The sequence below is a fragment of the Charadrius vociferus genome, unplaced genomic scaffold (assembly GCF_000708025.1).
Source record: "Charadrius vociferus isolate BGI_N301 unplaced genomic scaffold, ASM70802v2 scaffold213, whole genome shotgun sequence".
NCBI classification, from domain to species: domain Eukaryota; kingdom Metazoa; phylum Chordata; class Aves; order Charadriiformes; family Charadriidae; genus Charadrius; species Charadrius vociferus.
This window is the reverse complement of record NW_009647828.1, coordinates 7,458,776-7,473,664: the sequence shown is the minus strand read 5'-3', so window position 1 is coordinate 7,473,664 and position 14,889 is coordinate 7,458,776. Positions and strand designations below refer to the sequence as shown.

General features: G+C 41.6%; 1 protein-coding gene across 1 annotated transcript in view; it reads right to left on the bottom strand.

Moving 5' to 3' along the window:
• The window catches only part of LOC104284231 (neuropeptide-like protein C4orf48 homolog), a 9,559-nt gene extending 4,814 nt beyond the window's left edge, over nucleotides 1-4,745 (bottom strand). The window contains exons 1-3 of the mRNA XM_009882535.1: nucleotides 4,673-4,745; nucleotides 2,327-2,469; nucleotides 198-286 (exon numbers count right to left, since the gene is read on the bottom strand). Coding sequence (XP_009880837.1) covers nucleotides 198-286; nucleotides 2,327-2,450 — 213 coding nt within the window. The 5' untranslated portion in view covers nucleotides 2,451-2,469; nucleotides 4,673-4,745. The remainder of the gene's footprint in view (nucleotides 1-197; nucleotides 287-2,326; nucleotides 2,470-4,672) is intronic.
• Between the last annotated feature and the right edge of the window lie 10,144 nt (nucleotides 4,746-14,889).

The window sequence follows — 14,889 nt, the reverse complement described above, 5'->3', positions numbered from 1 at the left end:
TGTCCCTGATACCCCAAGGCAGAAGAATTTCACAGATTATTGCATAGAGAGGTGAAATGCAATTACCTGGCCTCACCTTGGAGGACAGGACAGTACAGTTGACTGTCTTGTGCAAAATCCATCCACCTTACCAACTTTTATACACAGCATTTTTTCCATATTAATAATAATAAAAAAATAATTAAATGTTTCCTTACGCGCATGTCTAGATTATATGCTGTCTTCTTTAAATCCTGAAGAGCCCTCTGCATGAACTCAAACGCATGGCAATCAACACAGGGACGACCTAGGAGAGCATTTATGAGAGCATTTAGTAGAGAATCTTGACTATATGGCATGAAATATTAAGTGGAAGGAATAAACAGTGATTTTGAGCATGAGGAAGAGCTACAGAAAGGAGTCCACACAGTGAGTACTGATGTATCTACTCTTGAACAATCTAGGTTATTGTAAATGGTCCATCATGACGGTCCAATGACAAAAAAAATTACTTCAACAAAGTCATATTAAAAATTTTCTTCCTCCTTTATTGCTGTTCCTCTCATCCTTCTCTTGTCACGGTTCATAGCGTGGAAACACTAAACCCATAACCCGAGTCTTTCATTTTGCTCCACCAACCCTGAGCACATTTTCAACCTCATCTTCAGATTTTTCAGAAATTACCTCTGAAACCATGAACCTGTTCCCTGTAAAATCTTGTCTCCTAATCTCACAAACTTGAGCTCTAAATAGAAAGCTAATGGAATAAAATTGACTACAAAGAAAGATCACTTAGTCTCAAACTTTGAATATGATACAGCTTTGTCCCAAGCGAATGAAGCAAGCAGGATAAACACAATGCCCTGTCATTAGTGGGCATTGCTGATAAGCAGAACTGCTGCATTCTGGACTAATTGCAGTGTTTAAGATAGTATTCCTATATCTAGATATCTAGACTGAAGGTCACAAGGCCTGCTTTGCCTTGATCATCATATAACACAAAGCTGTGCCCTAACAGAGGAAGAGGAGGAACTTCTTTACTTTGAGGGTAGTGGAGCACTGGCACAGGCTGCCCAGAGATCTTGTGGAGTCTCCCACTCTGGAGACATTCAAAACCTGCCTGGACACTGTCCTGTGCGACCTGCTGTAGGTGACCCTGCTCTGGCGGGGGGGTTGGACTAGATGATCTCCAGAGGTCCCTTCCAACCCTGATGATTCTGTGATTCTGAGATAGCAGTACTGAGACAGAACAAATATAGACATGATGAAATGTCTTCAAATCAAGGATCTACATATGCTCTTATTTGCTCCTCAGTGCCTGAGCCTCTCTGACAAATTCATAGGAAATAAAGCACAACTGAGAAAATCTGAGTGCAGGTTTAGTTTGCTTTCTGAGATCTGGTAAGGAAGAAAGGATGAAACCTAGCGTGATATTGGAAAATCCTGCAGTGTCTGTCAGCCTATTTTGCAAACACTTGATATTTGACTGATTACTACATGCCTCTGATAAGCTGCAGTATAAGCTTCCAGCTCATGATCTCTGTCGTAACCAGCAGACAGGAATCCTGCCTGCTGGATAAAAGGAGTCTGCCAAATTCTTTAACTGGCTAGGAAGAAAAGAAAAGAAAAGAAAAGAAAAGAAAAGAAAAGAAAAGAAGAGATAAAAAATAAGCATCGAATAGTATTACAGAACTCCTCTTTCATTCTTGTACCAACACCCAACCTTAGTGTTATTATATATGCACCAGACGTAAGGAGAGGACAGCATTTTCCACATCAACAACTTGATGCCAGGACCTGCCATTATGTTTATGATGTAAATTAAACTCAACACAGATCAGCAAAAGAGAATTAGGTGGTTGAAGGCTGCAGGACTAAGTGTTGACAAAGTGTGCTTTCTTGGCATTTTCATTGTGATCCCTTTTAATAAAAACTACTGACTTTAATATAGCAGACATTACCAAGAATGAAAGATGTAATGAACAGAAAATGTCAGTAGAAAAAAAACAAGTCTCAAAAATGTCTCTGAAAGGCAAACAGGGTGATTCCTGGCATTGAAAGGGCTAACACAATGAAGGGGATGTACAAAAGAAAAGGTACAGAACAGTGGCAGATTTCAGGTATAAGCAAGACAGCAACAGGCAGGAGATAAGGGTAAGAAAGTGGAGATCCTTGGATGCAAGAGAAAACCAGCACTGGTATGCTATCAGGTTGTGATTTTAAAAAATCATAAGCAAGACATGTCCAAAATAGTTTAAATTATTTGGACAAGCTTCAGTAATATGAAGTCCTGCAACATTAAAACTACAGTACAAGCTGTATGAGAGGACTGTAGGGTGGTACGTACTTTCAGCTGGTATGGCTGTTCCCGCTTCTTGATCAGATCTAACAGGCTCCGTGAGAAGCAGTGCAACCACAAAAACTAAAGGAACTGTAAGGATCACTCTTCTCAGAAGGCAGGGTGCCAGCATCTTGGGAATGGGTGCTTCTCTGTTTATCAAGAGACATAAACAAATCAGTGAGGAATATTACAGATACAAGGGTTTTATTACAAAGAACTTAATGTTCCTGATGGCTAAAGCACTGCAGTCTTCCTTGGAAAGCAAAAAAAACCCAAACAAACAAACAAAAAAAACCCAGAAGATCTAGAGCATGGACAGAAGTCCTCTGTAGTTTTCCAGCAGTGCACATAAAACCCAACTGGGAGAGAATGTCCCCAGACATGAAGGAGAAGATCAGAAGTCCCTAAACAGTTTGTGGTTTCACTTGCAAGCCAGGATGCCATCAGTTTTGCCTGCCTTGTTACTCTGATCTTTTATCTAACTACACAGTCTGAGACCTGCGCATGAATCTGGACAGCTGTTTCACTGTTAGACTTCAAGATCAAAACTGCAGGGATTACAGAGCTGGCTGCAACAGACCTGAACCTGGAAATGAAGTTTTTACCCACTTGCTTGCTTTACTGATGCACCATCTTTTCACAAGTGTAATAACTAAAGCTAACCCTTATCACTAATGACACACCACACTGATAATAAAAACTTACTCCTTTATGAAAGTAGCTGAAGGAAAAGACTTTTGTTAAACCTCCACTTATTGATTAGTAGAATTTCTGACAGTAAATGCATCAAAACTCGTTGACCTTCTGTTTCCCCTCCTAATCTGGGCTTCAGACCTTTACTTGCAGCCCTCCATTTGTTCCTGAACATCACAACCAGGCCATCCCATGCCCTGAAGATAGGTACAATTTGGTCCAACAACACCTCCCCTTCACACAGAGGTAAATTTTTTTATAAGTACACAGCTTTCAAATGAAGCGTTTTCTTGGCCCAACATGTAAACTGTTCGGATCAAGAGGAAACATGGGAAATGGACTGGCTCAAGCTGCAACTGTCTATTAGAGATTTCAATCCAAGCCTCAAGGATCCTGGCAAAATGCTAGGGTGATCTTTAGCTCAGCAAAGTTTACCTTCCATTCCTGTATGTTCAAATGGAAGAAAGAAAGAATCAAATAGGGTTAAGTTGTAGCAGCACAATAAAATCCACATGAAAATTCTCTTTAGCTGAACCCAGGAAAGCAGGACAACATTCTGTCCCTTCCTGATTTTTAAGTTGTTGCATACTAAGCAAAAGATGTTGCCTAAGAACATCAAATCTGCATGTGCTGAATGCAAGAGTACAGCACTCCCCAAAACAGCTTGTATTTCACATTTGGAAGGGCAATAGAGGGAGGCAGTAAAGGAAAGGTTTTTCCCCACCTTGCCACAAACACAGAACGGAACAAGCTTACTCTTCCATATATGCAGTCCACCATTTCAGACACTGAAATCTGAAGCTGCAAATTCTGCACAAACACTTGCAGCACGTGCAAACCAGCAATTCATTCATGAATTCATTCAGCAATTCATTCATTATATACATCCCCTTCCTGTGCATCTCAACCTAAACATAAGAGTAGGGGATGGTTCAGAAGCAAGAGACACACATGTACATGTACAGTGACAGACATATTTGGGCCCACACCAAAAAATAGATCTGGTAATGTAATTCCTATAACCTCAGAATGGGGTTTTCTATCCCTCCCACTATTTAGAAGTGATCTGATGTGATCCTTTTTCTTATTTCTACAATCCTTAAAATAAAGGGATTAAAATCATAACAAGCAGTTTGGATTTTCTATTTTAATTAATGGTGATCTGCAATCAAAGCAAGTAGAATCAAAGACACCAGACTTTGCAACAGGATGCAGCAGAGTGTCTCCAAGTAACTGTAAATTTGGATAATACCAGCCTCCTTTGAAAGTACCTAATGCAGAAGCCTCCTGGTCAGTAGGAGCAGAGGCAATTCTCATAGTTGACTAAGAGGGCTAGAAAGGTTCAACAAAACAAAGCAGATATGCTGTTAAACTTTTTCAGGGTACCTTACACATCACCCACCCCAGCGTCAGCTCAGCTTTGTATGTGAGCCCTGCTGCAAAATAATTGCTCCCCGAATGCAGCAATTGCCTTAGGCCACATCTAACTACTGCCTCTTAGTTATTCTGTGGGAATTTGCTATCTGCGAGGAACAATCATGACGGGCTTCAAGGGTGGCCTCTCTCTGCAGTGCAACTGGGAATGGAGACAGATCTGTACATAGACTTCTGTGAAAGAGAAAAGTCACCCCCTCTAACAAAGGAAAAAAATATCAGTACCTGATCTCCCTCTTGTCTTTGTGATGGTCTCTTTGAAATGGCCGCTGCAAACTGCTAACAGAACAAGTGCAGCATTTCTGAGCATGTGCACTGTCTCTTTTTAACCTTCTCTGAAAGAGGTTATTACTATGGGGAGATTTCTGCCATGGCAACAATGCAGAGCACTGCAGCGCACAGCACAGATTTAAAGAGGAACAGGCTGTGTCTCCCAGGTCTGGGGAAGGATGTTTCTGCTTTGACATGCGAGTTCCAGCAGTGACTTACCTGCTTTGGCTACAGTTTTTAAAGCTGGGCCATTTAATGCATCTCTCTTGAAGTCTGCTGAACGTTTTTCCCGAAGTCTGCTCAGCTGGATGTGGTGCCTGATGCAAGCAACTTGCTTCCTAGTGCCTGAAAGTAACAATGACAAATTACACCTACTTTATGCGAAAGCAGGAAAAGCTATGGGATTGCACTCAGGAACAGCAGGGCACATCCCAGCTGAGACTTAGGTGAAGCCCAGGAATTGTTCAGTCCACAGTCTGCCATTTGAACAGAGTTACAGGGGTCGTAACCACCCATGCCTGCTTTCCTGGGCATTTCTATGATCCCAGTCTCAGAGCTGCCAGGAACAGCTGTAGGAGTGCAGGCACATAAACTGTGAGGGGAAACTTGAGTCTGAACTCAGAGTAAACTTCACGTCCCTTTTCCAGCCTGCACCTATGTTCCCCTTTTCAATGCCACACGAGCTGTTCTCCAGAACAACACTGATGGCATTCGTGTTGAATGCCATACAGTGGTGGAGCACAGATGATAAAAGTGCTTTTGTCAGAGCAAAGCTAAGTTCAGGGGTCGCATCTCCCCCTCCAAATACATTTCCCATCACAAATTAGACTCTACCAGTTCTTGTTGCAGAGAGAATGAGCACAGCTGAGGGCAGGTGCAGCACTGAGAAGTGTGCACAGAACTTCAAAGGGAACGTGCTCTGTGTTTGCTTTTAGCTGGTTCAATAGGGGCTCAATCTTAAATGCTTTCACGGAGAAAGTTGGGGGCACTCAGTGTCCAGGAAGGTTAGGCACACAACCTTTTTTTTTTACACCCCAGAATTATGACTAAATTGCTACTAACCTTTTTCTTTTCAACATGCTCTAAAACCTGGCAGCCCTAGGGGAATGGTTTGCCGCCATTAATTTAATTTTTTAAGTAAGATGATAAAATTTTAGGTTGTTCCATGTGTAACTACATGAAGTTACAGCATCCATGAGCAGAGTCAAGAGGGGATTAATAATAGTACTGCCATCCTTATATATCACAAAAACAGAAAAAAGGGGAAAATAATTTTTAGAAACTCTTCTTTTGTGCAAACAAGATTTAGCATTGTTCTTGCAGAGATAACCATACAGGATTTGGTCTGATTAAGTATCTGCCTATACACGAAGTACAAATGCAGAACTTTATTCATGATCATTCTCAGCCACCTAATCTCACACCTTGGCTTCTCTTCCTGATAAATAACATAGATATTCACATATATATACACACAAACATATATATATATATATGCCTTTTCTTAACCTGTGCTCTTGATCATTCCCAGTAAATCTTACCCTGTTCTCCCGAATCCTGTCCTTTTTCTATCGCAGCAGTAACACCAAGCAGCCAGCCCTGGTAGCTTGGGTGTTATCACTGATTCATTCTTCTAGACCCATGCAATGGGCTTCTGACTCCATTAAATACAATTTTAAAAATCGGTTTCTGCCATTCTCAGCTGCCAAATCCTTGCTCTAAGCACCTCGTACCAGCTACTGTGACCTCCCCTCTTTAGCCTTGTCCTAAATCTACTTGTCCAGCAAGGAACAAGTAGAACTTATTAATGTTTTAACCACATTTCCTCTTTATTCACTTCTCCCCACTCTGTACTGTGTTAAGCACCAGCTTTTCTCTTCACTGAGGCTAATATTTTCTCAACCAGAAAATATCAGTTCACCAAGGAGACTATCCACACAGGATGATATTTTCATTTGGGAAATGTTTTGAAAAAAATTATTTTGACAATTTTCAAATTGATAATTTCTGGCTTTTTGCTTGAAAAGTATTTCCTTTTTAAACCTAAGCTTAACAGAATGGTAACTCACTTCACGCTTAGTTCATGGAACTGCAGAGCAGGAGCAATTCTTATCTTAATGGTATTGCGGCACATCCCCACCAGAACATTACAACCACAATAAAATCTTTCCTACTTTTATTTCCCCCATATATGAAATGTAGGTGGTACAGATGCTAGCCCTAGGGCACCCCAAAACTGGAAGTACAGACCAGAGCTGAGACTACACAGCACTTGCAAAACAGCCCTCAGTAGCAATTTCACTGGCGCGCCCAAAGTTGCAGTGGGGGTCATGCAGCACCTTGGGCTGAGCACGAAAAGCAACACTTAAGTGAAAGCTGGAACGTCCTGACTCCCCAGCTGCCCGGTGGGATCATTCATGAGGTAAGCAGAGAGAATTTATAGTTTCTTTGTATAATGAAGTCAAACACAATGGATTTTTTTTTTTTTTTTTTTTTTTTTTTTGAGATCCCCCCCAGCTAAAAAGCATCAAAGCACTGTTTCTGAGATTTCATTTTTTCATCTTGATAGCGCATGTTTTGATACTATAAATATTTCTGTGGGATTGGGAGAAAAGCTCAAGCCTTTACCTCTAAGCCTCTTCACTGCTTGGTCTTTCCTTGGCTCTTAAATCTAATACTCTGTCACAGCAGAAAACTTTCTTCCCTCACTAAAGATAACAGATTCTGTCACTTCTCCTGCAGACACTTTTATGCCTTCTCACAGCCTGCCCTCTAAATCATGGTAAAAATCTCCCCACAAGGTACCACCTTGTCTTCCATCAAATCCTCTTTTAAGCTTTACCTCTGCCACGAATCCTACAAAGCACTGCTGCCTGGCAGAGCCTGGGGAGGAAGCTGGCTGTGACTGCTGATGGTATGCAAATGTCCTCGTTATACCAATATCTCGCTGCCTCACACCTCTCGCTGAGCCCACCCCTTGTCATCCCCTCGTAATCCCGGGCTGTGAACGCTCAAGGGCAGGAGCTGTGTTTGCACTTGTTGGCACAGCACCACAAGACTGGAGTGTTGATTGAGGCCTTCAGGCAGATATGATGAATAATAATAACGTCAAAGTACCTAAAGCTGATCGCATTGTCCCACACTCTGATATATGAGCTATTCATAGAGCAAGCCTCTTATTCTTTTCCTTCCAATTTAAAGCTCTTGGGACATGTCAGAGTGACCAGATTAAGAAATGAAGCATTCCTTTGTTCCCCAAACAAGTCTCACATATCTTGGTAGCAGCAAATAATTGAAACTGTTCCTCCTTCCGTTTTCCTCACCAGCAATTTTAGGAATAATTTCCTTGGCACTTACTTCAGTTCCTGCAGTCCCTATCTGTCAGAGCATGGCTCATCTGAAATGATTCTAGGCCCTAAAAGTGCAACACTATGGCTGGGCTCATGTCCAAGTCTGAATTTTCCACACAGCACTCAGGGAGACCTGCACTGTCAGAACGACTTACTCCTTTTTGGATGAGATGCTAAACTGAGGTCAAATCTTTGAGCATGTCTCTGAGTTGAGAAGCATTTAAAAATCCCATGGCAATATTCAGGAAGGGTTAGCATTAGCTGAGGTATCCTGGGCATGCGCTGTCTCTATCCACCCTCCTGCACACACATCTTTGGGGAAATAAGCTGTGTTCCAAGCTGTGCTTGAGCTATTTCTAGGTACATAATAGTTGCAACTTAAACTAGTTTGCTAAGTCCACAGGGATGTCTTGAGTCCTTTGCAGCAACTATACAAATATGCACACATATTGAATCAGAGGGGGGCAAATTGCTATCTTTACAAGCTCCCCATTCTAGATCCAGACTTCAGGGTCCAGAGTCCTCTTCTAACATGGGTGGCCTAGAAAAGAGAGATCTCTGAGCTGAGAAGCAGTGCACCGTTAGCCAGTTTCCTTGCAAAGGCTGCCTTGAAAAATAGCAACTGAGGAAACTAACGGAAAGCATGAGGAATCCTGTGTTAGTCTTCTCATTTACTAAGTTACAGACAGTAGTAGCAACTACTGCCAATCTATGTTAGCACGCCCAATGCCAAATGTGCTGTCCAAATGCACTGAAGGGCACTTCCCACACTAGAGGCGATTGCCTTCCTACACTCTGACATCCAGTCTTGGTTTCTAAGCAATGCATTCTTTCATTTCTAACATCTTGGGATGTATCTTTGCTTTCTTCCGCGCTTGTCCTCCCGGTTATGTTATTGGCTTTCACTCCACGCTGTTGCAAATCACATGTACGTATGCAGAAAGACAGCATCTAGGCTCTAGCTAGTACAAGATCCCCATCCAGTTTTAGGCAGACAAATGCATGGAATCTCTGCTTTAAGACCGTTCATTCCCTGTGCACTTCCAACACCTGTTAGAATACGCAAGGCAGTTAAGTATCTCATGCCCCAGCAATATCAAACTCATCTTATGAAACACAATGGCAGTTCTGCAGCTCTGAGACTATGCAGAATGCACTTTAAAAGAGGTGAGAACAAATCAATCTTGTTGAGGACATTTGTCTGCACAAGTAGCTTCAGAAGAAATATTGTGAATCCAGAGTCTGACCAGAATTAAAAAATGCTTCAAAATCTTCCTCTCAGTAAAAGCTTTTCAATAAACAGCAACCTCCCAGGAGGCTGAAATGCTGAAATGCTCCACTGAAATGCTTCTTTTTCTCCTGAATTCCTTCTAATCTTCACATCTACCCACTTAAAGAGCAACAAAAATCCCTACCATGGGCAAAAAAGTGTGTTCTATGGGGATGAGGATGTAGAAGGGAAACAAATATACCATGATGATAGGTGTATTAAAAAACGCTAAAGCAGACAGATATATATTATTTTAAGGTCAGGTTAGATTGGTCTTTGAGCAACCTGATCTAGGGGGAGATGTCCCTGCCCATGGCAGGGGGGCTGGACTAGATCACCTTTATAGGTACCTTCCAACCCAAACCATCCTATGAGTCTATGATTAGTAGATGACAGAAAATCTTAGAAAACTGAAAAGCTAGGAAAAGGAATATTTTCCTCTTATGGACAAAAAATAATAAGCTGCCCATCCATATAAAGAAAACTCTTTGTACTCCCATCCCTCTCCATGCAAGGGCAAAGATTAATCTAGAACTTATTTACTGATATGAGGAGATAATGATAAGTTTAATTTTGTCAAGTAGGTTGAAGGACATGTGGTGAGCAGCCCCAGATACAGGTCAAATTGAAGGGAGATTTCCTTTTGTGGAGAAAAGAGCAAGGACAGTCATGCAGGATGCAGACAAAAGTGGGGAGCTGAAGTTAACATAGCTGCAAAGCAAAAGTGGTATGAGATAAGAAAGTAGGTTGGGTAAGCGAGAAAAAAAGAAGGGCTAGTTTACCTGGAAAAGTGGAGGAAAGATACATTTTCTTAAACCTTTGAAGTTCTCAGACACAATTGGTATAATTGTGATGGACAAGAATGTTGTATATTTGGAGGTTAATTTTTTCTAAACCTTCTCAAAAATGTGAATAGGTATACACAGTACTTTGAGGAAGAAACAGATTATCGTGACTTTGAAGGTCTAGAACTGATCCATGAGCTACAAAGTGTTGCTCAAGGGATGTAGACATCAGGGTAACACATCACAAGGGTAACATATCATAAGGGTAACACATCATGAGGAGTGGGATGCCATCATGCAACTTTGTTTTATGGGGTACTCTCTAGACATGTCCCATATACTATGGATTACTGTTTTTAGAAACTTAAACCTTATCAAATCAAGAAAAACAGGATTTTCACTGTTATGCTGCAACCCAAAACTGTCAGAAAGTCACACATGTGTCTGTCTGATAGGTGAATCTACCTGCCAAAACATCTGAACACTTCTTCCAAAACTCAGCACTGCCTGAATGGGGACTTCGGCAGATGTTTATACAATTTTAATAGCTTGAAACAGTGCTTATGTTTAAAAGCAGGAGCAGGTTATTTACAGTGCAGCCAAATTTTCAAGGTGAGGAGGAAGAAAAATCACAGAAGATATTTTACTGGGTGCTTAGAGATGTGCACTGGACAGGATGGCAGCGGAGAGAAAAGGAAAGAGGTGTCTGTCAACTAAGCTCCGCCCTTTTTTATTTTGCCTCTGCCCCTTTCATAAATTCCTCTTGCCTCTTATACAACTTCTCCTGTAATTATTCTTCTCTCTGTCTCTGTCTCTTAGTTCTTTGTCCCCCAATTGACACCCTTTGTTCTCTCAGCCCATGACATTCTCCTGCAATCCGATGTTCAGCTACAGCGTGTGAATGCTGACCCCTGGTTTGGGCCCTCAGCTGTCTGAGTGCAGTTTAGTGATCCTCCAAAGGTTGCTTATGCACCTCTCCACCACCTTATCCCTCTGCCAAAATGCTCCTGGTTCTCTAGAAAGGTGGCTGGAGCAAACACATTGGCTTCTCATCCCCTGGCGCAGCCTGGCATACTATGATAGCCTGGCATACTACGCCAGAACGGATCACAGAGTGCTTTGTAAAGGGCAACGTGGAGTGTCACTGAACGACTACATGCTTGTCCCATCTACCAGAATTAGCATCAGCTCAGATGGCTTTCCGCTCCTAACACAGCTAGCTCCAAGCAGCGCAGACTGTAAACAAAGATGTAGATGAATGTAAAACAAAGAGAGACTCCTGTTTTTAAAGTCATGTAACTGCCTTGAGAACTTCAAACATGCATGGAAGTGTCTCAAAATATTGTGGAGATAGTCAGTGGCATAGGTTCCCTGAGATCAGTCAATAAATCAGTACGGGTACTGTGACTGTGCTGAATCAGTGTATATCAGCTATTCGGGGACAGTAAGACACAAATATACACTTTTTTTAAAAGGAACGTTACAGGCAGGAGAGGGCTGGGAGAAAAATCTGCCCAACCCATCTCCCAAAAACTAACAGCTGGCCCCAAGTCAAGCCCTCGGCCATTAGCAGGAGGCTGTAGGACTGCTGAAAAGGCCCTCACTAAAGGTGAGGTCACTTTTCCACATTCAGGCCCTTCTTGCTTTTTCTAGGACTTTCTACTTATTTTCAGGGATATGGGAAAGACAAGGCAGTAACCACCTGATTATTCCTGTTCATTGCTTCTGGATGAGGAGTCTGCAACAGGGAGGACCACCCTGTCCTCAGGAATGTGAGCAGCCCACAGTACCATCCTGCATTATTTTAACTGCTGTGTTTTAATCTGTGATAATGCACAAACCACTCCTCATCTCCACATCTCAAAAAAGGAAAGAAAAGAGCAAGGCAGATCTCTCAGTTGCATAGTTTTCTCTTGCCAAGGAATCTTTTCTGGGCAAGCATCCTGCATTTTTATCCCAGACAGTAGAATCCTCTCCTCAGAAAGCAGGTATCTTTAACTTAGATTCCTACTACATTCTAGAAATTGCATCAGAAGGACAAAAAAGAGATTATGTGAGGGTTAAAAGATCCAATTTTTCAAAGCATAAATTCCTGCAATGCCTATGCTAATGGTGCACTTGTGATATGCTAATTTTGCTAACAAGCAGCCGCCTCTCAAGAGTTACTGTATAATCTAATATGACCCTGAATCGCTATGGGGCAATGGCTTCACATCTAGGGCATGTGGTTCTCATATGGGGAGGTAATTTAATAAACAATTTGAAGCGAATATTTTTCAAGATTTAAATAAAATACATTCTAGTGGATCTATATCAACTTTACAATATAGTTGAGGCAAAGAAAGGTTTTCAAGTAACATTATATGAAGCATCCTTTTAACAAAGAGGTACCAAGGCTCTCTGCAGTGTTTGAAAAAGCATGCACTACACATGGCAGATTAATGTGACTACAGCGTACTGGGTTGTTAAAGCTGAATTACAACTTTTATTGTGATCCTCACTTAACCTCTCCAACTGCTAATTTTTTCATACACTGTCCCAGCATAGAAGATAATTTAGAGAAAGCACTTTAAACAGAATTGATGCACTGGTGTGAGAACAAAACAAGCCTACCATTCCTCATTGGTTCCAGTGGGTTTTTCAAGCCTGAAACACTCCCACTTGTCTCAGCTTTTTTTATATTTAAACTTGAATGGTTTTGAGTCAGAAACAAAGAACATCTGTTCAGCAATTTTAAAGCTAGAAGTATTTAACATTTTTCCCTTGATGTGCACGATTTGATTCACTGCCCTGTTGTATTGATGTTACTGGAGGGGCTTTGAGCACGATTTAGAAAACAGATCAGCAATGCAGGACACCCAAGATGGCAAGCGGGCAGAGAGCACGCTGTTGGGCTGGTGCAGGGCCAGGAGCCACAGCTTCTTTAGAGAGGCATTTGTGAGAGGCAGTAGCTGTCAGCTCCTGGTTCAAATTGAGTTCTGAGCCCAGCAAGAGCTGCTGCCTTCCAGAGGGGCAAAGAACCTCCCATTAGCCAACCAGCTGCAGGACCTACTGTCCTTGAGAGTCAGGATTGCCTGGTTCCAGCCAGGTTTCTGCAGGAATACTTACTCTCTTTTTGAGGAGAGAAAAATGAAGCACCTCCGGACCAGCAGTTTATCCCTGGTTTATCCTGAACCTCGGGAGTGTCTCTCCTCATTAGACCTGCAAAGCTGCTTTTCTGCTCCAGGCTTGCTGAAAAAAAAAAAAAAAAAAAAAAAGCATACACATATTCTGAAATTATAAAACTCTTAAAGAAAGGAAAATATTTGCTGGTTTACTATCAATTATTTTATTAGTTGGACTGTTTTTACTTAGTCAACTATTTTATTTATTGGAGAAAGAGTCAGATGTATTTTTTTAAAGGCTGTAATTAAGCACAGTCAGGAGCCATTAGGTTATTCAAAAAGCCTGCCACTTCCCATTAACTAATAGCAACTGCCAAAACAAGGGGGTTTTCTTATGTATTAGGACTAGCTCTAAGTGCAAAAGTATCTTGGAGGGCAAAGGCCCAGACTATACTTAGAGATCCCATCTTCATGCTATTGAATGCTATACTTCCAAGCTACAGTTGAAAATTGTCTCTTTGCAAACACCAAAATTAACAGAGGATTAAACTGTCACCTCTTGCATAAAAATAGGCTTTGAAGACTGATTATGCCATGAGTCACCTTTTGTCTTGATATCAGCCATTTAAATCTGACGCAGGTTGCGCTTTTTTGCTAGCACTTTTTATCTAGGTGGAAAAGAGACTGGATATTGTGGTGTGGGATGTTTCTGAATCAGTGAAGTCTGGCTTTTCTATCTTCCAACCAGTGTTAAATTGCAAATGTTATTGGAGAAAAAAGAGGAGGGTATAAAGGCAGCAGAAATGGTAACTTTCCAGAATAAATGAAATGTAGTCTTAAGACCCCATCTTCATCTGAGAAAAACAAACGTTAAAAAATATCTTTGTTGCACCAGCAAAAAAAAAGCCATAAGAAAATGTTTGGGCGCTGTTCATGTCACACCATATTATGTTGGCATTTCCATTTGACACGCAGACTTGTCAGTTTTGAGCGTAGCTGTGAACTACAGATGCTTTTAAAATAAGGGATAGAGGAAAATAGATTCCCATTCAAAATAGAACCTGTGCTGAATGTCTATTCCAGGTCTAAAAAGGTCTGAGATTTACGAGCTATACAGACAATTTTCCAGCTGCACTAACACTGAGGGAGGGACAGAACATACTGAGGTGCTTTCTGTCCTTTATCTTTCAAGCTGGTTTTGAAATCTCCGAACAGAAATATTTCCTCTGCTTCTAGAGACCAGCTGTTCAACAAGAGGTGGGAAATGGAGGGAGCAACAGACAAGCAGCTTTGAAATCTGCTCATATTGGCATGGCTGAATTGTATTAACTCATCCCTTGGCTGACAGCATGTAAAATAGAAGACAATTCACAGAGGATTTTCTCACCTGCGCATTTGTAAACAGATAGAAGAAAATTAGTTATGGTCCCTTTTTGCTGTCTCTCCAATGCTAGACATTAAACCAAGTGTGACTGGCGAGGGGCATCCTTCTTTCTGAGTAACAGACTTGCAGTGGCTGGGGCTCACCTTTTGTTGGTTATCATCTCCTTCCAGAGCCAACACTAACATTGTGGAAAGGTGACTGAACTGAGGACAGATAAAATAGGAAGGCAAGTTGTGGCCACTGGCAGGGCAGGGGGAGGCCCCCCCAAAACACAGAGGA